Genomic DNA, 22,290 nt, shown 5'->3' with positions numbered 1-22,290 from the left:
CCACGGCATATAGAGGTTCCCAGCCTAGGGGTCAAATAGGAACTACAGCTGCCGGCCTACACCAGAGCCACAGCAATGCCAGATCTGAGCTGTGTCTGCGACCTACACCACAGCTCATGGCAACACAGGATCCTTAACCTGCTGAGCGAGGCCAGAGATCGAACCCGCAACCTCATGGTTCCTAGTCAGATTCATTTCCACTGCGCCACGACGGGAACTCCCTATTTTCTTTTTAAAAAAAGAACTAGGCCTTTGTTTTCCCTGATTCCCCAGCTAAAGGTGTTATCTCATTCCCTCCCTGCTCTTGTAGCTGGGGAGATTTGCAGAACTACGGCAGGTCAAGAAAAAATAAGACATACATCTGTAAGCCGGATTCGGGCTGCCAAGGGAGAGGTATATTCATCACCAAGACAGTGAAAGAAATCAAACCAGGGGAGGATATGATCTGTCAACTCTATATTTCAAAGGTACTTCCTCATCGTGATGATTTATTTATCATCCACAGCAGCCTCAGGCTGTAGCTCCCCTGGACCGATTGTGAAATGAGGGGAGGCGGGCTGGGTGCCGGGAAAGCCTGGTCCTGTCTTCTGCCTTGGACTTTGCTGGGCCAAGCCTTTTGAGCAGAAATGGGACACATGTATGGGCCCTTGGCCTTGCCCCCTTGTCAGCTGGGCTGGCCCTGCCAGGCTGGCCCCTGGTCTCTGACAGATGGCATTTGGGAGAGCACCTTTGGCCTGTGGAGGCCCCACCTCATTTGGGAGAGGGGAGTAGCCCTGGAGAGTTGATGGCAGCCAGCTTTACTTTACTCCAGGGCTGGAGGGAACCCTCTAGAAGGTTCCCTCGATGGAAGGGAGGCCTGGCCAGCATTGCAGGGAGAACTCTGGCAGAAACGTGACTGTAACATAGCCCTGGATGGTGACATGGCCTTCATCACAGGACTTTTTTTTTTTTTTTCTTCTTTTAGGGGCACACCCTGAGGCATATGGAGGTTCCCAGGCTAGGGGTCAAATCCGAGCTACAGCTGCCAGCCTATGCCATGGCCACAGCCAACAACTCGGGATCTGAGCCACATCTGTGACCTATACCACAGCTCCCAGCAACACCAGATTCCCGACCCACTGAGCAAGGCCAGGAATTGAACCGGCATCCTCATAGATACTAGTTGGATTTGTTTCTGCTGCACCACAACAGGAACTCCCATCAAAGGACTTTTTTTTTTTGTCCTTTTGCCTTTTCTAGTGCCACTCCTGTGGCATATGGAGGTTCCCAGGCTAGGGGTCTAATCAGAGCTGTTGCCGCCGGTCTACACCAGAGCCACAGCAGCGCGGAATCCGAGCCTCGTCTGCAACCTACACCAAAGCTCATGGCAACACCGGATCCTTAACCCACTGAGCAAGGCCAGGGATCAAACCCACAACCTCATGGTTCCTAGTTGGATTCGTTAACCACTGAGCCACGACGGGAACTCCTCAAAGGACCTTTTTGATGTTATTTTGTGGAGTTTTCTGCTGGCTCAGTCAGTTAAGGATCCAGCTTTGTCGCTACTACAGCTCAGGTTCAATCCCTGGCCCAGGAATTTCTACATGCAATGGGCACGGCCAAAAATAAATTAATGTTATTTTGTCTCATTGCCAGGGAAATTCTTTTTTTTTTTTTTTTTTTTTGTCTTTTGTCTTTTTGTTGTTGTTGCTATTTCTTGGGCCGCTCCCGCGGCATATGGAGGTTCCCAGGCTAGGGGTCGAATCGGAGCTGTAGCCACCAGCCTACGCCAGAGCCACAGCAACGCGGGATCCGAGCCGCGTCTGCAACCTACACCACAGCTCAAGGCAACGCCGGATTGTTAACCCACTGAGCAAGGGCACGGACCAAACCTGCAACCTCATGGTTCCTAGTCGGATTCGTTAACCACTGCGCCACGACGGGAACTCCTGCCAGGGGAATTCTTAGAGGGGGTTGCTCCTGCCATTCCTCAGATGAGGAATCTGAGGCCCAGTGTCCTTTAGTGACTTCTCCAAGGTCCCATGGCAGGTCACCGAGCCCAACTCCCCTTTCCCCCTCCCTGGCCCCAGCCCAGCCTGCACTCTGTAACGTGGGCAGCATTGGCACCAATTCCACAAAAGCAAGACAGGGGACTAATGAACTTCAAGTCTGGGCTTCTCCTCTAACGCTGTGTGGCTTCTGCTCTCTCCTCTCAGCCCTTTATCATCGACGGGTTCAAGTTTGACCTACGGATTTACGTGCTCATGACATCCTGTGACCCTCTCAGGGTTTTTGTGTACAATGAAGGCCTGGCACGCTTCGCCACCACCTCTTACTCCCACCCCTGCACTGACAACCTGGTGAGCTCAGGGGCACGCCGCCTCTGCCCTCCGCCCTCAGCAGATAACAAATCCTAGTTAAATGGACATTGTCAGGCGCAGTTGGACATGGCTGTCGTTTGCTGAACATCTACCTATAAGGGTTGTATCCCTTCTTTCATTTGGCCCTCCTAGGAGCCCTCAGAAATAGGGATTATTGGAGTTCCCTTTGTGGTGCAGCAGAAATGAATCCAACTAGAAACCATGAGGTTGCGGGTTCGATCCCTGGCCTCAATCAGCAGGTTAAGGATCAAGCATTGCTGTGAGCTGTGGTGTAGGTTGCAGACATGGCTCGGATCTGGCGTGGCTGTGGCCGGCAGCTGTAGCGCCAATCTGACCCTTAGCCTGGGAACCCCCGTATGCCGTGGGTGCGGCCCTTAAAAAAAAAAAAGAAAAAAACAGGGATTGCCATCTCCATTTTACAGATGAGGGAACTAAAGTCCAGTTATGAGGGACTGGTCCAAGATCACAGAACCAGGAAGAGGCCAGGTTGGCCTGCCTGCACAGCTACCGTCCCGAGGTGCTCAAGGAAGGACATGGGCCAGCTCTCGGTCCTTCCCCTGCATCCCCCAGCCCCCAGGACACCTGAAGTCCCCTCGGCAGAATGCCACCCATTGTCAGGAGGAGGTGGGAGTTTCTTACGCTCCCATTGGCTGTAGGATACACCTTCTTACTTCCTCTGTTTTGCCAGTAAAGTAAGCTCTGCGATGCCCCCCTTTCTTTTCTGTCTCTCTAAGCCCCAGGGGCCACAGAAGGGTGCAGAGATTAAGTGGGAGGCCACCTTTCCTTCCTGTCCCCACAAACTTGTGTCTCTTTCCCCAGGATGATATCTGCATGCACCTGACAAATTATTCCATCAATAAGCACAGCTCCAATTTCCTTCAAGATGCTCACTGCGGCAGCAAGAGGTAAGGAGCGGCTTCCCTTCTCTTTTCTTCCCCTGCCAGGCTCAGAGCTGCTCTCCCAGATTCTCCCCAGACCCTGTCCGTCCCCATCAGTGCTGCCATCTTGGGGTCCCGTGGCCTCAGAAAATATTTCTCTGCCTCGAAACCCAGAACAGACACCTTAGTCTCAGCCCTCTGGCTGTTAATCATTAAAAGGAGGCCACATCATAAACCCTAGGAGGTTGGGAGGAGGAGAGATAAACACGAGCTGTTTCCCTGGCAGGGTACACAGACACGCACCACAACATAGTCTTGTTAGAGCTGGCCCTTCTGATTCCCCAAACCAACAGATTATTTATTGATCGCCGGTCTGCCATTGGGGAGGGACTGGCCAGGCCTGTGTTTCCCTGGGGTGTGGCTCCAACAGAAATTCTCAAGTGATGTGTCATGACTGGTGTGACATGATGTGTGGCTGGCTGGCTCGAAGTTTCCCCAGAAGAAGGGGGAAAACGAGAGGACTGCAGTCTCTTCCCAAGTGACTTTTCTACCCCTGTTGTCCTCTAATCCTGTCTCTTTGACCTTTAAGAAAAGGGGTGGGACCCAGGAGTTCCCTGGTGGTCTAGTGGTTAGGACCTGGTGCTTGTATGCTGTGTGTTGGGGCCCATGTGGATGCTTTGTGTTCATATTCTTCACTGCAGATTTTTTTTGTTTTTGTTTTTTTTGTTTGTTTTTTTTTCTGTTTTTTTTTTTTTTTGCTTTTTAAGGCTGCACCCAAGGCATACGTTCCCAGGCTAGGGTTCCAATTCGAGCTACAGCTGCCAGCCTACGCCACAACCACAGCCACGCCAGATCCAAGCCACGTCTGTAACTACACTATAGCTCACAGCAACGCCGGATCCTTAACCCACTGAGCGAAGCCAGGGATCGAACCTGAAACCTCACGGTTCCTTGTCGGGTGTGTTTCCACTGCGCCATGAGGGGAACTCCATGTTCTTAGCTGAATTTTCGCAACACTGTGGCAGAGGTGTTAGAATCTCCCCTTTGTAGGTGGACAGCTATGAATTAGGTGCCATCTACATTTTATGGACGATGACACCAGGCCTCTGTGAGGTCACATAAGCTGCCCAAGGCCACAGGCTAGAAACAATAGAGCTAGACAAGAAGGTCAGTCTATCAGATTTCAAGGAGTGTGCTCTTCGTCCTTTATCAGACTTGAAGGGCTGATAAACAGGCAATCTGTTGTGCTTTCGAGCATCAGAGAAGCACAGGATGTTTCATGACCCCCTCTGGAGCAGAGTTCCAAAAAGCAAGTGTGGAGTTTCTGTCGTGGCGCAGCAGAAACGAATCCGACTAGGAACGATGAGGTTGCGGGTTCGATCCCTGGCCTCGATCAGTGCGTTAAGGATCCGGCATTGCCATGAGCTGTGGTGGAGGTCGCAGACGTGGCTCGGATCCCGTGTTGCTGTGGCTGTGGCTGTGGCTGGTGGCTACAGCTCCGATTAGGCCGGGGAACCTCCATATGTCATGGGAGCAGCCCTAAAAAGACAAAACAACAACAACAACAACAAAACAGACAGACAGAAAGCAAGTAGAAGATGGCTACGGTAGGCCTGCTGGAAGCGGAGATGTTGGACTGGGCGGAGGACCTCGGCCACCCTTCTTGTCCGTGGCTCTCCCACCTCCTCTTCTCCCACCGGGACTGCGGGCACAGGCTGGGCCCATTGCATGTTGAACTGCGGTGCTCGGGGAGGCCAGGTTTCCAGTCCCTGCGCCGACTCTGGCCGGCTGAGTTAGCTTGAGCAAGTCCCTTCCCCTCTCTGAGCCTCCATTTCTTGGTCTGTAGGATGAGGGCAGGGAGACCCCTTGCCCTGCCGAGCTCATAGGGTCATTCCGGAACGCAGGTGACCTGTGACTGTGCTCGTGGTTACTGTCAGTCTATGGGCTCTGTAACCAAAGGGCCCTCAGCTCCCTTCTCTTTTGAGGACAGACACCCCACCCTCAGGCTGCGGGCGCTCAGGCCGTCCTGGGGGGGAGCTGTGTGGTGCCAGGACTCAGGTGAGGGACTGGAGCCTTGTTCTGCTGCCCTAATTCCCCCTCTCTCCTTCCTTTTCCTTCTCCTTACTTCTCTCACCAGCCTGGCCTCAACCCTCTGCCCCTCTCAGTCTCCCCTCCCTGCTGCACTCGGGCCCAGCTCTCCTCAGCTGCACCCGGGGTCTCCTGTTGCTTCCAGCCCCACATCTCCCAATGTCATCATGCGTTCTTTCTCCTCACTTCGTACCAGCAGTCCAAGCTTCCCCCTCTACTTCTGACCCGTAGATCGGAGAGGGTTTTTTTTTTTTTTTTTTTTTGTCTTTTCTAGGGCTGCTCCTGCGGCATATACAGGTTCCCAGGCTAGGGGTCTCATCGGAGCTGTAGTCACCAGCCTACACCACAGCCACATCTACGCGGGATCTGAGCCACGTCTGCGACCTACACCACCGCTCACGGCAACGCCGGATCCTCAACCCACTGAGTGAGGCCAGGGATCGAACCTGCGTCCTCATGGTTCCCAGTCGGCTTCGTTAACCACTGCGCCACAATGGGAACTCTGGAGAGTTTGGTGTCACTTTTGATGTTCCCTTTTCCAGCAAGTTATTAAGTCTGGAAGTTTCTTCCTTCAAATACCCCTCCATCCCCTCCTTTCCCCCAGACTCAGACCTTCCTCCAGCCCATCCTTGACAGCTGTGTGGGCTTCTCACTCTTCTCCCCAGCTCCAGGCACCTCTGCTTAGCCTTTCAGTACCTCCATATTCTCACGGCCTGCCTCAGATATAGCACAAAGGACCTATTGAGGTGACGTGTATGTATGAGTGTGCTTCAAAAACAAAAATGTGGGGGAGTTCCCGTTGTGGCTCAGTGGGTTAAGAACCTGACTAGTAGCCATGAGGATGGGAGTTCTATCCCTGACCATGTGCAGTGGGTTAAGGATCTGGTGTTGCTGCAAGCTGCGGTGTAGATCTCGGATGCGGCTGGGATCTGGTGTCGCTGGGGCTGTGGTGTAGGCCAGCACTGCAGCTCTGATTTGACCCCTAAGCTGGGAACTTCCATGTGCCACAGGTATGGCCCTAAAATGCACAACACAAAACTCAACTAACAAAAAAATCCCAAGTAAGCATGATTATTATCATCCTGATTCTGTGTATTGGGAAAGAAGTCAAGTAGCCTGCTCAAAGCCACACAGCTAGGAAGCGACCAAGCTGGAATGAACCCCGGAGTCTGTGCTTTTAACCACTAGGCAACACCCCCGGTGCTATCCCTTCCGTGGCATTCTCCCAGGACACTCTCGCTCACATCCCTGACACAGGCCTTGCCTAGTCCTACCGCTCTGTCTTTGCTCAGCTCCAACTGAAAACATGAGAGAATAGCCTTGAAGAACCTTCTGTTCCACTCAGCCTCCACGTCACCTTTTTTTTTTTTTTTTGCTGTTTCTTGGGCCGCTCCCGCGGCATATGGAGGTTCCCAGGCTAGGGGTCTAATCAGAGCTGTAGCCACCGGCCTACGCCAGAGCCACAGAAGCGCGGGATCCGAGCCATGTCTGCGACCTACCCCACAGCTCATGGCAACACCGGATCCTTAACCCACTGAGTGAGGCCAGGGATCAAACCTGCAACCTCATGGTTCCTAGTCGGATTCGTTAACCACTGAGCCACGACGGGAGCTCCTCCACGTCGCCTTCTTTAATCTGGTTCTAGGTGCCAGTCCAGCCATGTAACCACTGCAGTGTGGGCGAAACCCATCTTCTCTGTGGGCCTCTGTTTCCCCACCAATCAGAGGATTGGCTTCCATCTCTAAGGACAAGCCTGTGGAATCTGAGTCTAATCCCGCCAGTAACTTCTCCATCTCCGGACTACCCCACCCTTTTGGTCAATATCAGCCATAGCCTGTGACTGCTCTTTGCTTGGGGCACATGTTTGGCTTGTGTCCCCAGTCATACTTAAATTCCTTGAGGGTTAGAATGGTGCCCCAAGAGTTCTGGTCGTGGCACGGTGGAAACAAATCCGACCAGGAACCCTGAGGTTTCGGGTTTGATCCCTGGCCTTGCTCAGTGGGTTAAGGATCCGGCATTGCCATGAGCTGTGGTGTAGGTTGCAGATGCAGCTTGAATCCCACATTGCTGTGGCTCTGGCATAGGCTGGTGGCAACAGCTCTGATTGGACTCCTAGCCTGGGAACCTCTATATGCCGCGGGTGTGGCCCTAAAAAGAAAAAGACAAAAAAAAAAAAATGGTGCCCTGGCCTCTGGGTACTTCCCATGTTGCGGGGCAGGGTCCTTACCATCTCTCCCTCCCATTTGCTTTTGTCTTCCTCATCTTCCTCTTCCCCATCTTTTTTTTTTAGGGGGACGGCCACATCCACGACATACAGAAATCCCCAGGCCAGGGATCAACGCCAAGCCTTGGCAGTGACAACACCAGATCATTCACCTGCTAGTCCCCTGGGGAACTCCATCTTCCCTATCTTTTGAGACAATCTGCTTCTTTTTTTTTTAGGGCCACACCTGAGGCATATGGACATTCCCAGCCAGGGGTCCAATCAAACTTCAGCTGCTGGCCTGCGCAACAGCCGCAGCAATGCCAGCTCCAAACTTCATCTGTGACCTACACCACAGCTCACGGCAATGCTGGATCCTTAATCCACTGAGCAAGGCCAGGAATCAAACCCACGTCCCCATAGATACTAGTCAAGTTTGTTACCACTGAGTCGCAACAGGAACTCCTATCCCCTCTTTTTTAATACCACCTTTCCCATGCCACAGGCACAGCCAAAAAAACCCCAAAAAAACAAAAAAACTCCCCATTCTGCTTCTCATACCATCTACCTCACCTGCCCCACACTCCCCCCTCCCCTTGAGGCCAACTATACCCCCAATAAACCCCCACCAGGCTGCAAACTCAGTAGGAAGAGTGAAGAAGATTAAAAAAAACCTGGAAACCCAACAGGCCTCTGGGGCAGAGACTGGGTCCTTGTCATCTTGCAGGGTGCCTGGCACATAGCTGGTGTGTTAGGTTGCATGGACTCACCACTGGGCATTATGAAATCGCATAAGAGTGTGTACTCACTGTGGTGTGCCTGAGTCATCCAGAAGAGGTTACGTTATGATTCATAAGAAGGTAGAGGAGTATATAATCTATTTTGGGAAGATTTATTTCCCAGTTAGGCAGATGAAACACATTTTTTTTTCCTGCACTTGAAAGGATTGGTTTCAAGGAAGCTGGAAAATTCATTTATGTGCAACACGCCATCCCCGACAGAGATAGGTGGAAGAGGTGGGCCTCTGTCCTGAGGGGCCTCATTTATTGGTTTTTAGATAAATGCATCTTTGATTGTTTCATATGTGTGCTGACTCCCCAAAGGGCCCCGTGAGAGAGGTGGTGGTTTCCTGGGATCCCCTCATTGCATAAGTTTTGCCTGCACAGCAGTCCCTTTAGCCACTGTGCACGGGATCGGTTGACTTGGGTCCGGCGAGCTCTTTGAACTTGGCTGCGTGAGCCATGTTTCCCGTCTTCTCGTTCTCTTTGCTCTTCATCCTCCGGCATCGCTCATATTTCCTCCTCCAATATTTCCCACTTCGCACTTTGGCTTTCTGGGCCCAGATGTGTGCCGGGGGGGGGTGTCTGTCCCCACCATTGCCTCTTGGACCCGTCAGCCCTGTCTCTGTACTGGTCGACTCAGAGCTGACTGGAGCGTTTCCTCAGATGCTTCCTCGTGCCCTGTCTGCGTGGAGTAGATGTCCTGTCTGCGTGGAGTAGATGACAGGCTGACCAGCCCTCTCGGTTTGACTGAGGGGTTTCCTGGGATGTGGGACTTCCAGTTCTAAAATCAGACTGTCTGGGAGTTCCCGTCGTGGCTCAGTGGTTAACGAATCCGACTAGGAACCATGAGGTTGCGGGTTCGATCCCTGCCCTTGCTCAGTGGGTTGAGGATTCGGCATTGCCGTGAGCTGTGGTGTAGGTCGCAAGGCATGGCTTGGATCCCGCGTTGCTGTGGCTGTGGCATAGGCCAGTGGCTACAGCTCCGATTCAACCCCTAGCCTGGGAATCTCCATATGCTGTGGGAGTGGCCCCAGAAAAGGCAAAAGGACAAAAAGGCAAAAAGAAAAAAAAAAAAAAATCAGGCTGTCTGGTTTGCCTGGGACAGTTGGTAACCCTATTTGGGCAACCCTAGGGTTATCTTTTCCCTACGAGCAGCCCTAAAACAAAATTTCTGTGTCATTACTGTCCCCAGAATTCCGTCGGAAAGCTGAGGACAACCCAGGCATCGGCAGTCTTAAAAGGCTCCTTAAGGAGTTCTCTCATGGCTCAGTGGGTTAAGGATCTGGCGTTGTCGCTGCTGCGGTTCTGGCTGGTTACTGCTATGGCGTGGGTTGGATCCTTGGCCTGGAACTTCGCCATGCCACAGGCATGCCCTCCCCCAAAAAGGGGGCTCTGTAAATGCTTCTAAGGAACACCGAAGGCTGGGAAACCATTGCCACCAAAGCAAAACCAGGATGTGGGGTGGGTTTTCTTCCTTTCCCTTCTCTCTTTCTCTCTTTCTTTCTTTCCCTCTCTCTCTCTCTTTCTTTCTTTCTTTCCTTGTCTTTTTAGGGCTGCACCCAAGGCATATGGAGGTTCTCAGGCTAGGGGCCGAATTGGAGCTGTAGGGATTCAAGCTGCATCTGCAACCTACACCACAGCTCACAGCAATGCTGGATCCTTAACCCACTGAGGGAGGCCAGGGACCGAACCCGCAACCTCATGGTTCCTAGTCGGATTTGTTAACCACTGTGCCACGACGGGAACTCCATACCCTTATTTTTTTATTCACCCATGAAGACTTCCACCCAGGAGACCCAATCCCGGAGCCAGCCCACCGGTATTTTCTGGGTCACAGTGAAAGTGCCCAGGCCAGGACTTACATGCCACTATATCCACATCCACTCCAGGACGATGGAGGCTTGAGGAGTGTGGCCCTGTGGCCTTGTGGCAGAGTCCTTGGAGCTGACCCACCCCTGGCACCACCCTGGCTCCTGGGTGTCCCTCTCCACTGGATGTGGGGCCTTCTTCTCCAGAAATTTCTGGTTTCCAGCATGCTGTGGCCTCAGATGACCAGAGGTGGGCTGCCCTGCATCAAGGCCTGCGGTTTCCTTCCAGGAAGCTCTCCACCTTCAACGTGTACATGAAGAGCCGTGGCTACAACGTGGAGCGGATCTGGGGGGATATTGATGACGTCATCATCAAGACCATCATCTCGGCGTACCCCATCATCAAGCACAACTACCACACCTGCTTCCCCCACCACACACTCAACAGCGCCTGCTTTGAAATCCTGGGCTTTGACATTTTGCTGGATCACAAACTCAAGCCCTGGCTGCTGGAGGTAGGGAGGTTGGGGTGAGGGGGTGAAACTGGCCCCTTGTTCCAGGGGTCAGCCAGTCGGGCCCACCCCTCCCCCCTCCTGGCTCAGCGAGGATGTCAGACTCTCATAATGCACTTCTCCAGCCATCGCTTCTCGCAGTGTTTGCCGCCGGGGGCTTCAGCTGAAAAGTGGCCACCAGAGGGAGGTAGACGGCCGGGAATTAGAGAATTCCTGGTGACTTCTTGAGGTCCATGCAGACTTAGAAGCTCTGATCTCAGGCACAGAGTGATTCTAAAGACAGCTCTACATTTTATTGCATTGCATTGCATTGCTTTGCATTGCGTTTTTTTCCTTTAGGGCTGCACCCATGGCATACAGAGGTTCCCAGGCCAGGGGTCAAATCAGAGCTGCAATTGCCAGCCTACACCACAGCCACAGCAATGCAGGATCCGAACGGTGTCTGCAACCTACATCGTGGCTCACAGCAACGCCGGATCCTTAACCCACTGAGCAAGGCCAGGGCTGGGTCTCAGGGGGCCTGGACCACTCAGTTCCAAGCACTAACAGAGAACAGTCTGGTGTCTGTGGGCACGGGAATGGGTAGGGAGCCACTCAGTGAGTTTCCTGTCTCCCCCAGACCTATGGGGTGGTGGAAAGAGGAGGAAGAGAAGCTTCTGGGTAGCCCCCTCTCTTCCCCATCGGACTTGTGCCAGCAGCCCTCTCCTGTGGCCATTCAGTGGGCACACAAGGGGCGGGGGGTGGGGGTGGGGCTGAGGTACAAGTCAGAGGTGATGGTGACAGCTGCCATTCAGCCCTCAGCGGAGGACCCAGGATTATAGACCAGATTCCTGAGGCCTTGCCTTTCCTCCACTCCCAGCCTTTGTTCCCAAAGGTGGGTGAGAAGGAGAATACGGCCGCTTGGAGCCCTTACCCCAAAAGCAGAATTAGCCACCGGGAGCGTGCCTTCAGAAGCTGCTAGAAATCTTCAAATATCCCATTAGTGCCTCTGAACAATATAGACTCTTCTGTGAGCAGGAATGAGTCCACTCCCTCCTCCCACCCACCTTTCCCTCAACCCAGTTCGTGCAGCACTCGTTTCCCCTCCTGACGTCCCCGCCTTGGGAGTGTCCCGTCCATCTGCTCTCCAGGATGCACAGTGCTTGGAAGGGGGCACAAGGACACCGGAAGGAGGGGAAACCAAGGTGACCCCCTCCCCTGTGCTTCTCAGGGAGACAGGACTGAAATAAAAGATAGTCAGATCAGAGGGGGGTTCTGCTTCCTCCTTTCCTCACCGTGGCTCCAGTCCAGACCGTCTCTCCCGCTCCCTTCCACTCATCTCAGTAGCCGGGCCCCCCCGAGGTGGGCTCGGGGCGAGGTGGGGGTCGCTCCCTGGAGGGGGCGCCTTGCCCCACGCCCTGCTTGCCAGCCTCCCCAGCTGCCGTCTTGCCCTCACAGGTCAACCACTCTCCGAGCTTCTCCACCGACTCCTGGTTGGATAAGGAGGTCAAGGACACCTTGCTGTATGACACTTTGGGCCTGATCAACCTGAGAAGCTGTGACAAAAAGAAAGTCTTGGAGGAGGAGAGACAACGGGGGCGGTCCCTGCAGCTGTGTCGTTCTCGGGAGACCAGGTATAGCAGTGGGTCCGTTCGAACAAAGCGATAATCCTGTTTGGAAAGTTAGCTTGTATCTGCAGGATGTGGCGGTTTTGAATAGTTTTACCGTGAATATTCCTTTCTTCCTAAAAATAGGAGATTACATTATAGACATTTGTACAAGTGATGGCTATAAATCTATTCATATCCTAGGAAGATTCAGAGATTAGCAATACAAAAAATAGGAGCTTCTGGGCGGCCTCGCTGGTTAAGGATCTGGCATTGTGGCTGAGGTCACAGCTGTGGCACAGGTTCGATCCCTGGCCCGGGAACTTCTGCATGCCATGAGTGTGACTGGAAAAAAAAAATAAAATAAAATCTGTTTTTAAAAAAGGACCAAGCAAGAAGGAAGGTTTGTCCATCCTCCTCCCCTTGTCAGTGTGTTCGTGGGAGCCTGTTCCCTGCTGGGGACCGTTTGCCTTTTAACAGAGGCCTTCCTCTGCAGAGTGAGAAGGAAGACTTGGAGCCTGGTCAAGGGGCTGCCTTTCCGCTTTTCAGATGCCACCATGGCCCCTGCCTGAACCTTCAGGATTGAGCTGCTGGAACGGGGGCAGTAGCATCTCTGTTTGGGGGGCACTGTGTTTCTCAGAGCTTTCTCTCTCTCTCTTTCTTTTCTTTTTTTCTTTTGGCCACACCCACAGCATGTGCAAGTTCCCAGGCCAGGGGTCGAACCCACACCACAGCAATAACCAGAACCCCAGTAGTGACAAGGCTGGGTCATTAACTCACTGAGCTACCAGGGAACTCCTCTCAGAGCTCTTTTCGTGTGCACTGTCTTCCCTGTAAGGGGGGTGCTACCGGGTAGTGCGGGGTATGATATGGTCCTGTTTGGAGAGCTAAGGAGACCAAGACTCTGGAAGGGGAATTGCTTGGAATGGGTCACCCCACAAGTGGGTGTGCCGCCTGGCTCACATTAAGGTGATGTGAGCCAGGCATTGGCTTCCATTAAGGCCAATGGTTGGCTTCCATTAAGCTCCTGGACAAGGAGGCAGCGTCAGCTGAGGAGGGGCTGGGGCTCTCGTCTGAATCCGTCTCCTCGTCAGGGCTTGGCCCTGGACGGCTCAGGGGCTCTTGGTTTCCCTGTCATCAAAGGGGCTTATCGGTCCTCCCTCCTTGACCTCCCACCTCACAGGGGGGCCGTGAGGAAGAATGAGATCATCAGAGCTCAGAAAAGCACAGCCCGCTCATCCAGGAGGCCCCCCAATGTAGCCAAACCTCAGCTGCCATTTTCCAGAGAAGGCCATGTCTAGCAAGGTGACGACAGGCTGCCTTGTCAGGACGAAGCCAAGAGGGACATGGGCTTTCCTTGCAACGGGAGAGAACTTGGTGAGCTGTCAGAAAGGCCGTTCTCACCAGCTCCTGGTGCTTTATGGCGCTGGCTGTCCCGGGAGGGCAAGAACATTCGCGCCTTTGCTTAGGAAATGCTGACTGACCACTGTTGCGTGCAAGGTGCAAGGCCTCCGTCTGGGCCTAGAGGACCTCCAGCCTGGCCACGGCCCTTCCCACCTTGGTTCCAGGAAAACCTCACGGCAGCCCTGGGTTCTGCTCCCTAACAGGATGGAGGAAGTCAAGGGTTTTCAGGCCGTGCGTGTGGAGAAAACGGAGAAGTATGAAAAGGAAAACTGCGGAGGCTTCCGCCTGATCTACCCCAGTGCAAACTCGGGGAAGTATGACAAGTTTTTCCAGGACAACAACTCCCTGTTCCAGAACACCGTGGCCTCCAGGGCTCGGGAGGTGCACGCCCGGTAGGAAGGCTCCTGGGGGTGCGGGAGGCAGGGGGTCGTGGGAAGACGGGATTGTGCGTGACCTACTGGGTGACCTTGGGGCAGCCTTGCAGTTGCTTTAGTCTCACAAGGACCAGGAATCGTAGGATGTGGGGGGTTGTTAAGTAGTTACGTGGTTGTTTCTAGAAACTCACCCCTGAGACAGGCACCCTCGACTCCACTCCAGAATGTCCAGCCCTTCAGAGCTGCCTCCTGGATTCACACAGGAATCAAATCTAAGGGCTGCAAGGGACTCATGCAATCCAGTTCAATCCCCACCCACTAGCCCATGTCATTGGAACGAAAGGTCAGAGCAGAAAAGGGATCCTTGGGAGTTCCCGTCGTGGCTCACTGGTAAGGAACCCGACTAGTACCCATGAGGACAGGGGTTGGATCCCTGGCCTCGCTTAGTGGGTTAAGGGCCTGGTGTTGCCATGAGCTGTGGTGTAGGTCGCAGATGCAGCTCGGATCCTGTGTTGCTATGGTTGTGCTGTAGGCCAATGGCTGTAGGTCTGATTGGATCCCTAGCCCGGGAACTGCCATATGGCGTGGGAGTGGCCCTAAAACAAGGAAAAAAAAAAAAGAAAGAAAGAAAGAAAAGGGTTCCTTGTCTCCAGACTCATGTGACTGAGTTACTTCCATCACATTATTGGCCAAAGAGGCCCAGCACATGCAGGGTTCCACCATGGAAGCCTCCTATCCAGACTGTCTTTCCAGCATCTGCCAGTTGTTGGGATCTGGCCAACTGGGAAGTGAGGAGAGAGATGGGGTGCGGTGGAGTACCCCACAGTGCATTTCTCATGCTATTGTCGGCCTGGGAACGGTATGGCTGGAGGGTGATTCTGTCCTTCACCTCCTGATCTGAGATCTTCTTTTTTTTTTTTTTTTTGTCTTTTGTCTTTTTAGGGCTGCACCCGAGGCATATGGAGATTCCCAGGCTAGGGGTCTAATCAGAGCTGTAGCCGCTGGCCTACGCCACAGCCACAGCAACACAGGATCCAAGCTGTGTCTGCGACCTACACCACAGCTCACAGCAATGCCAGATCCTTAACCCGCTGAGCAAGGCCAGGGATAGAACCTGCAACCTCATGGTTCCTAGTCAGATTCATTTCCTCTGCGCCACGACGGGAACTCTGATCTGAGACCTTCTATCCCTTGTACACTGGACACCCTGGGGGAGGACAGGTACAACACCCCCCCCCCGAAGGAGAATGGCTGCATTTCCAGCCCACCCCTAACCTACGTGACCCCCTCTGTTCCTCACTGGGCAGGCAGCTGATCCAGGAGCTGAGACTTAAACAGGAGAAGAAACCCTTCCAAATGAAAGAGAAGAGGGTGGAAGCGCAGGGGGAATCGGCAGGAGAGCAGGCGCGAGGCAAAGGCGTGAGGAGCTGGCCACAGAAACCACGGCAGAAATGCAAGACCGCCACCAACCCGACCTCCAAACAAGTAAACCTGGAGGGGAGGGAAGCACGCATGCCCAGCACCCTTCCCCGCCTGGGGCCAGTGCCGGCGGGGATGCTGAGGAGACCACTACTCAGAGCCCAGACACAATGAAGGAACGGGGGCTGCACAGAGGGCTGGGCCCAGGGAGGGAAGCCCGGAAGCCACAAGGAGCCCTGCATCCTTCAGAGGATCCCTCCGTCCAGGCGGAGAGCTTTCTCACCAGCCTGTCCTTCGTCCTCCTGGTGGCTAAGCACGTCCCCGTGTAGGGGGCGGGCTCGGGGACTGCCTGTGCTCATGGTCCCCCACTCCAGTTTGGGTCAGGATGCTCCCCTCCAGCAGGGCAGAGGCACCGCTGAGAGAGCAGACCACAGGGAAGAGCTTCTGGGAGGCAGGACCTCCGAACCCGGCATGGAGTGACTGGACATGGCTGGTCCTTCCAGCCTGCTCTCTGCTTAAAGCATGGACCGGCCTCCAGGCTGGGGGCCAGCTGTCTGATTGTTCTATGACCTGAATCTCTGGCTCAGCCCTTCTTTACTTAGCTCTCTCTTCTGGCTCCTCAGAGAGATTGTTGCCTTTTCAGCCGGTCTCCTTTTTCTCCAAGACTTACCTGAAGAGATAGAACAAGTTTTTTTTGTTTTTTTTTTTAACCATAACTTTAGGAGTTCCTGTTGTGGCACAGCCGAAACAAATCTGACTAGAAACCATGAGGTTGCAGGTTCCATCCCTGGCCTTGCTCAGTGGGTTGAGGATCTGGCCAATTGGACCCCTGGCCTGGGAATCTCCATAAGCTGCAGGTGCAGCCCTAGAAAAAGACAAAAGACAGTAATAATAATAATAATAATAATAATAATAATAATAATCTTTGTTAGGGTTATAGGCCCTTTGAGAATCCGATAAAAGCTCTAGAATTTCTTGCCATAAAGATACAAAGATACAATTTTAAAACTACAGGTTTGGAGTTCCCGTTGTGGCTCAGTGGTTAACGAACCCAACTATCATCCATGAGGATGTGGGTTCGATCCCTGACCTCATTCGGTGGATTAAGAATCCTCCGGCATGGCCATGAGCTAGATGTAGGTCGCAGATGTGGCTCGGATCCTTCGTTGTGGCCGTGGTTGTGGTGTAGCCGGCAGTTGTGGCTCCAATTCAGCCCCTAGCCTGGGAACCTCCATATGCCAAGGGAGTGGTCCTAAAAAAGACAAAACAAACAAACAAAACAAAACAAAAAAGACCAAACACCTGCAGTTTTAAGCGGCTCAGATTCTCTGTGGAACCACCCATGAACGTCTATTGAACCCCAGGCTAAAGCCTCTGCTTAGAGAGACCTTGATTCCTCTTTTCCTCCTCTCCTTTGCACCCACCCTTGGGTGCAGATGAATCTGGAAGTGGACGGTACTGGGTTCCCACGGGCTGTGTGTTTGGTTTCCTCCCTCCCAGCACCTCCAGCCCTTGACATTAGTGTCCTGCCCACCTGACTTGCTCTCAAGTGTCAGAGACCCAAAGAAAGCTGAGACAGACAGCAGCCTCGACCAGGGGACCCCCGAGAAGGAACCTGGCCCTGCTCCCTGTACGCCTCCCTCTGAAAGGCCTTACAGCTCAGTACCCGACTTGATGAGTTCCAGCCTTCTCTGCTGCTCCAGGCCAGAGCTCAGGAAAGCCATCTCCAGAATCAAGGAAGCCAATCCCGCCTCTGCAGTGAACGCAGTCACCAGCACTGTGGTAAGTAGGGCAGTCTGCCCCCCTACCCCCCACCCCCCACCAAAGGGCCGAGCTGGGGAGGCAGCAGTAGGACTTTTGCTTTCTGGTCCCTTCTCTGCCACTGACATACTGTGGCCCTTTGAGTAAGCCACTTAACTTTCCTGGGGCCTGGATTTCCCCACTTGTGAAGGCCAACGTATGGAACCGCATAGCTCTTAGAGGATAGACCTATACTTTTAGGGCTTCTGGCAAGGCTGTCCTATGCATCCCCTCTTTTTTATTTTTTTCCTTTCTTTTTTAAAATTTTCTCTTTCTTTCCCTCTCTCTCTCTCTCTCTCTCTCTCTCCCTCCCTCCCTCCCTCCCTCTCTCTCTCTTTCTTTCTTTCATTTTTAGGGCTGCACCTGCAGCGTATGGAACTTCCCAGGCTAGGGGTTGAATTGGAGCTGTAGCTGTCAGTCTACACCACAGCTATAGCAATGCCAGATCCGAGTCACATCTGTGACCTATCTATGCTGCACCTTGCAGCAATGCCAGATCCTTAACCCACTGAGAGAGGCCAGGGATCGAACCCTCATCCTCATGGATACTAGTTGGGCTCTTCATCTGCTGAGACACAATAGGAACTCCTATCCCCTCTTTTGTTATACCACCTGTTGTCTTAGTTTCTGTAGGACTGCCGTAACAAATTCCCATAAACTTGGTGGCTTGACACACCAATGTATTCTTCTGTCCCAGTTCTGGAGGCTGGAAATCTGAAAATGAGGTGCTGGCAGGACCATGCTCCTTCTGAAGGCTCTCAAGAGGGGAATCTCTCCTTGTCTCTTGCTAGATTCTGGTGGTTGCTGGAAACCCTTGGCATTCCTTGGCTTGTGGCAGGATAACTTGAGCCTCCACCTCTGTCATCACATGGACTTCCTTTTTTTTTTTGTCTTTTTGCCATTTCTTGGGCCGCTCCAGTGGCATATGGAGGTTCCCAGGCTAGGGGTCGAATCGGAGCTGTAGCCGCCGGCCTACACCAGAGCCACAGCAACGCGGGATCCGAGCCGCGTCTGCAACCTACACCACAGCTCACGGCAACGCCGGATCGTTAACCCACTGAGCAAGGCCAGGGATCAAACCCGCAACCTCATGGTTCCTAGTCGAATTCGTTAACCACTGTGCCATGATGGGAACTCCCACATGGACTTCTTCCTTGTGCTTCTCTGTGTCTCTTCGCATGGCTTGATAAGGACACCAGTCATTAGATTTAGGGCTTACTCCAATCCCATATGAACTTCTTTTAACTTGAGATCTGCAAAGATCCTCTTTCCAAATACGGTCACATTCCGAGATTGTGGGTGTACATGAATTTTTGGGGGGACATTGTTGAACCCAGTTTACCACCTAAACAGTGTTTCTCAAACTCCATTGATATATGGACACCTTCTGAAGGGAAGAACGCTCTTTCAGATTCCAACTGTAGACTCACATTATTTTTATTTTATTGGTTTTATCTTAGTATTTTTTTTGGCCTTGTCCACTACATGTGGAAGTGCCCCAGCCAGGGCTCGAACCCATGCCACAGCAGTGACCTGAGCCACAGCAGTGACAGTGCCAGATCCTTGACTGCTAGGCCACCAGGAAACTCCTTAAACTATTTTTGTAAATACATACAAGCCTAAAACCAGATATAAGGTCTTTATAGCTCTTATTGCAACTACAGCCCAGAACCCAAACAAATAGTATGAAAAAATTAATTTATATGACAGCCGATTTTCTGTTTTTGCAGGAACTGGGTTGCCATGCGAATGTCATACCGACAGTTTTATGACAGGTTTTTTGGTTCATCACACACAGGTCCACCAAGAGCGGTAACTGCTGGAAAATCTTCAGCATGGTTGGGCCTTCTTTTGGTCCAAATACAGTAGAGTAGTGAAATGTTTTTCAAATTTCTAACCATAGCCCATAGTAGAAATTCATTTTTACTTCACAGTCCATCACACACACACACACACACCCTGGAGGAAAGTTTCTAAAACATTTAAAAAATTTAATTAATTAATTAATTAATTTTGCTTTTTAGGGCCACTCCCCTGGCCTATGGATGTTTCCAGGCTAGGCGGTGGAATCAGAGCTACAGCTGTCAGCCTATACCCCAGGCTCACAGCAACGCCGGATCCCCAACCCACTGAACAAGGCTAGGGATTGAACCCACATCCTCACGGATACTACTAGTCGGATTCGTTTCCACTGTACCACAACCAGAGCTCCTAAAACATTTCTTTGACATACTGCATATAGTGACTCATTCTGTCCTTCTAAAAATACCAGTTACAGGGGTTCCTGTGTGGCTCGGAGTTAAAGATCTGGCATTGTCACTGCTGTGGTTCAGGTCACTGGCCCAGGAACTTCCACATGCCTCAGGTGTGGCCAAAAACAAAACAAGGAGTTCCCGTCATGCCTCAGCAGGTTAAGAACCCAGCTAGTATTGGCCAGGATGCAGTATTCTATCCCTGGCCTCCCTCAGTGGGTTAAGGATCTGGCATTGCCGTGGGCTGTGGTGTAGGTCGCAGTCGAGGCTCAGATCTGGCATTGATGTGGCTGTGGTGGAGGCCAGCAGCTGCGGCTCCAATTCAGCCCCTAGCTCAGGAACTTCCATAAAAAGAAAAAGTAAATAAATAAGAGAAACTTCAAAAATAAAACAAAATACCAGTTAGGAGAAGTTCCCTTGTGGTGGTCTAGTGGTTAGGACTCAGTGCTTTTATGGCTCAGTTTCAATCCCTGGTCTGGGAACTGAGATCCGACATCAAGCTGCAGTATGGCCAAACAAAAGAAAAGAAAAGAAAAGAAAAGAAAACAAAACAAAACAAAACAAAACAGTTAAGGAGCTCCCGTTGTGGCTCAGTGGGTTAAGGACCCAACATCTTTGTAAGGATGTCAGTTTGATCCCTGGCCTTTCTCAGTGGGTTAAGAATCTGGCGTTGCTATGAACTGTGGCATAGGTTGCAGATGTGTCTCAGATCCAGTGTTTCTGTGGCTGCGGAGTAGGCCTCAGCTACAGCTCCGGTTCAGTCCCTAGCCTGGGAACTTCCATATGTTGCAGGTGCGACCGAAAACGACAACAAAAAACAAAAATTTAAAAAAAAGTTACAATGCACTAAATTAATTTCATGACTTAGTAGTAGGTTTGTAACCCATAGTTTAATATACAGCTTTAGGAGAGTATATTTTGAAACTTCGTCACATTGGATTTGGCAATGATTTCTTGGCTATGACACCAAAAGCACAGGCAACAAACACAAAAGTAAGTAAGAAGATACATAGGAACAATCAACAAAATAAAAAGACAACCTGTCTTTTTAAAAGAGGTTAATATCCAGACTATATAAAGAACTTTTACAACCCACAACAACCAAGCAAACAAAAAACTTGATTAAAAAATGGGCAAAGGCTCGTGAAAGGTGGTGTAGGTCACAGATGTGGCTTGGATCCTGCGTTGCTGTGGCTGTGGGGTAGGCTGGCAGCTGCAGCTCCAATTTGACCCCTTGCTTGGGAACCTCCATATGCCGCAAGTGGGGCCCTAAAAAGCAAGACAAACAAAAAAAAGGGGCAAAGGCTTAAACAGACATTTCTCCAAAGTGAAATTAGCCAGTCACACAGAAAGACACATACCACATGATTCCACTTATATAAGATATCTGGAATAGTCAAACTCTTAGAAGGAAAAAGTAGAATGGTGGTTGCCAGGGGCTGTGGGGAGGCAAAAAAGGGATGTTTAGTGAGTATAGAGTTTCAATTTTGCAAGTTAAAAATGTTCAATAAAACTTTTAAAAACGTTCTAGAGATCTGGTGCATTTAGTTAACACTATTGTACTGTACGCTTAAAAACAGTTAAGATGGTAAATTTTAGAGTTCCTGTCGTGGCTTAGTGGAATCGAATCTGACTTGTATCCATGAGGATGCAGGTTCGATCCCTGGCCTCACTCACTGGGTTAAGGATCCAGCGTTGCCATGAGCTGAGGTGTAGGTCGTAGACTCAGCTCGGATCTGGTGTCGCTGTGGCTGTGGTGTAGGCCAGTGGCTACAGCTCCGATTCAACCCCTAGCCTGGGAACCTCCATATGCCGCGGGAGCGGCCCAAGAAATAGCAAATACAGCAACAACAACAACAACAACAACAAAAAAAAAGACAAAAAAGACAAAAAAAAAAAAAAAAAAAAAGAAAGTTACAGTAAAGAGTATGCTTTGGGGAATCTGGCTGCCTCTGTTTAGATTCGGGAGTCTCCTTTTATTACATGTGACTTCCTTCTAGTCACACTAATCTCCCTAAGCCTCAGTTTCCCCATCTGAAAAATGGGGTTTTTATAATAGTACCTACCACTAAATTACTGTGAGGATTAATTACTGAGAGGATCTATAAAAATGCTTTGAGTGGTGTTCAACCCAGGAGTCAGTAAACAGTAGCTGTTATTTTAATATTATGGCTACTGCTTAAGACTACCCTCGTTTTTTTCTCATTAACCTAAGACTTAAAGCAGTACTTTAACCTAAGACTTAAAGCACTACTACTTAACTCTAAAGAGATTTTTTAAAAAATTAGGAGAGTTCTCATCGTGGCGCAGTGGTTAACGAATCTGACTAGGAACCATGAAGTTTCAGGTTCGATTCAACCCCTAGCCTGGGGTTACCCTCACTCAGTGGGTTAAGGATCCGGCGTTGCCGTGAGCTGTGGTGTAGGTCGCAGACTCGGCTCGGATCCCGCATTGCTGTGGCTCTGGCGTAGGCCGGCAGCTATAGCTCCGGATAGACCCCTAGCCTGGGAACCTCCATATGCTGCGGGAGCAGCCCTAGAAATGGCAAATAAATAAATAAATAAATAAATAAATATAAAAATTAGGCAGCAACAGTTAATTTTTTTCTTTTTCTGGATTTCATGTGCGTAGGACTGACCCGATCAAAACCATTGGTTCAGGATGTTGTATCATACTTGGTTCATCCAAGGCCTTTGCTTGTTTTATTTCCTTGTCCCTTTATCCCTGTGCTCACCGCCCAGTCTCTGATCCACCATCCTTTGTTAGTATGTATTCTTGTAAAGAAGGAATTTTTAATTTAGTTTAATTTAATTTTTTTGGCTAC

General features: G+C 51.3%; 1 protein-coding gene across 3 annotated transcripts in view; it reads left to right on the top strand.

The window, feature by feature from the left end:
• TTLL6 (tubulin tyrosine ligase like 6) overlaps window positions 1-22,290 on the top strand; it is a 53,089-nt gene that overhangs the window by 13,177 nt on the left and 17,622 nt on the right. Inside the window, exons 6-13 of one of the 3 annotated variants that reach the window (XM_013980112.2) lie at window positions 311-467; window positions 2,196-2,339; window positions 3,180-3,265; window positions 10,409-10,634; window positions 12,069-12,244; window positions 13,825-14,013; window positions 15,303-15,480; window positions 16,915-17,196. In XM_013980112.2, coding sequence (XP_013835566.1) covers window positions 311-467; window positions 2,196-2,339; window positions 3,180-3,265; window positions 10,409-10,634; window positions 12,069-12,244; window positions 13,825-14,013; window positions 15,303-15,480; window positions 16,915-17,196 — 1,438 coding nt within the window. The remainder of the gene's footprint in view (window positions 1-310; window positions 468-2,195; window positions 2,340-3,179; window positions 3,266-10,408; window positions 10,635-12,068; window positions 12,245-13,824; window positions 14,014-15,302; window positions 15,481-16,914; window positions 17,197-22,290) is intronic. The other 2 variants (XM_013980116.2, XM_021067112.1) reach the window with 2 other exon arrangements.

This window comes from Sus scrofa, chromosome 12 (genome assembly GCF_000003025.6).
Source record: "Sus scrofa isolate TJ Tabasco breed Duroc chromosome 12, Sscrofa11.1, whole genome shotgun sequence".
NCBI lineage: Eukaryota > Metazoa > Chordata > Mammalia > Artiodactyla > Suidae > Sus > Sus scrofa.
The sequence above is the reverse complement of the archived record's forward strand: the minus strand, read 5'-3'. Positions and strand labels throughout refer to the sequence as shown.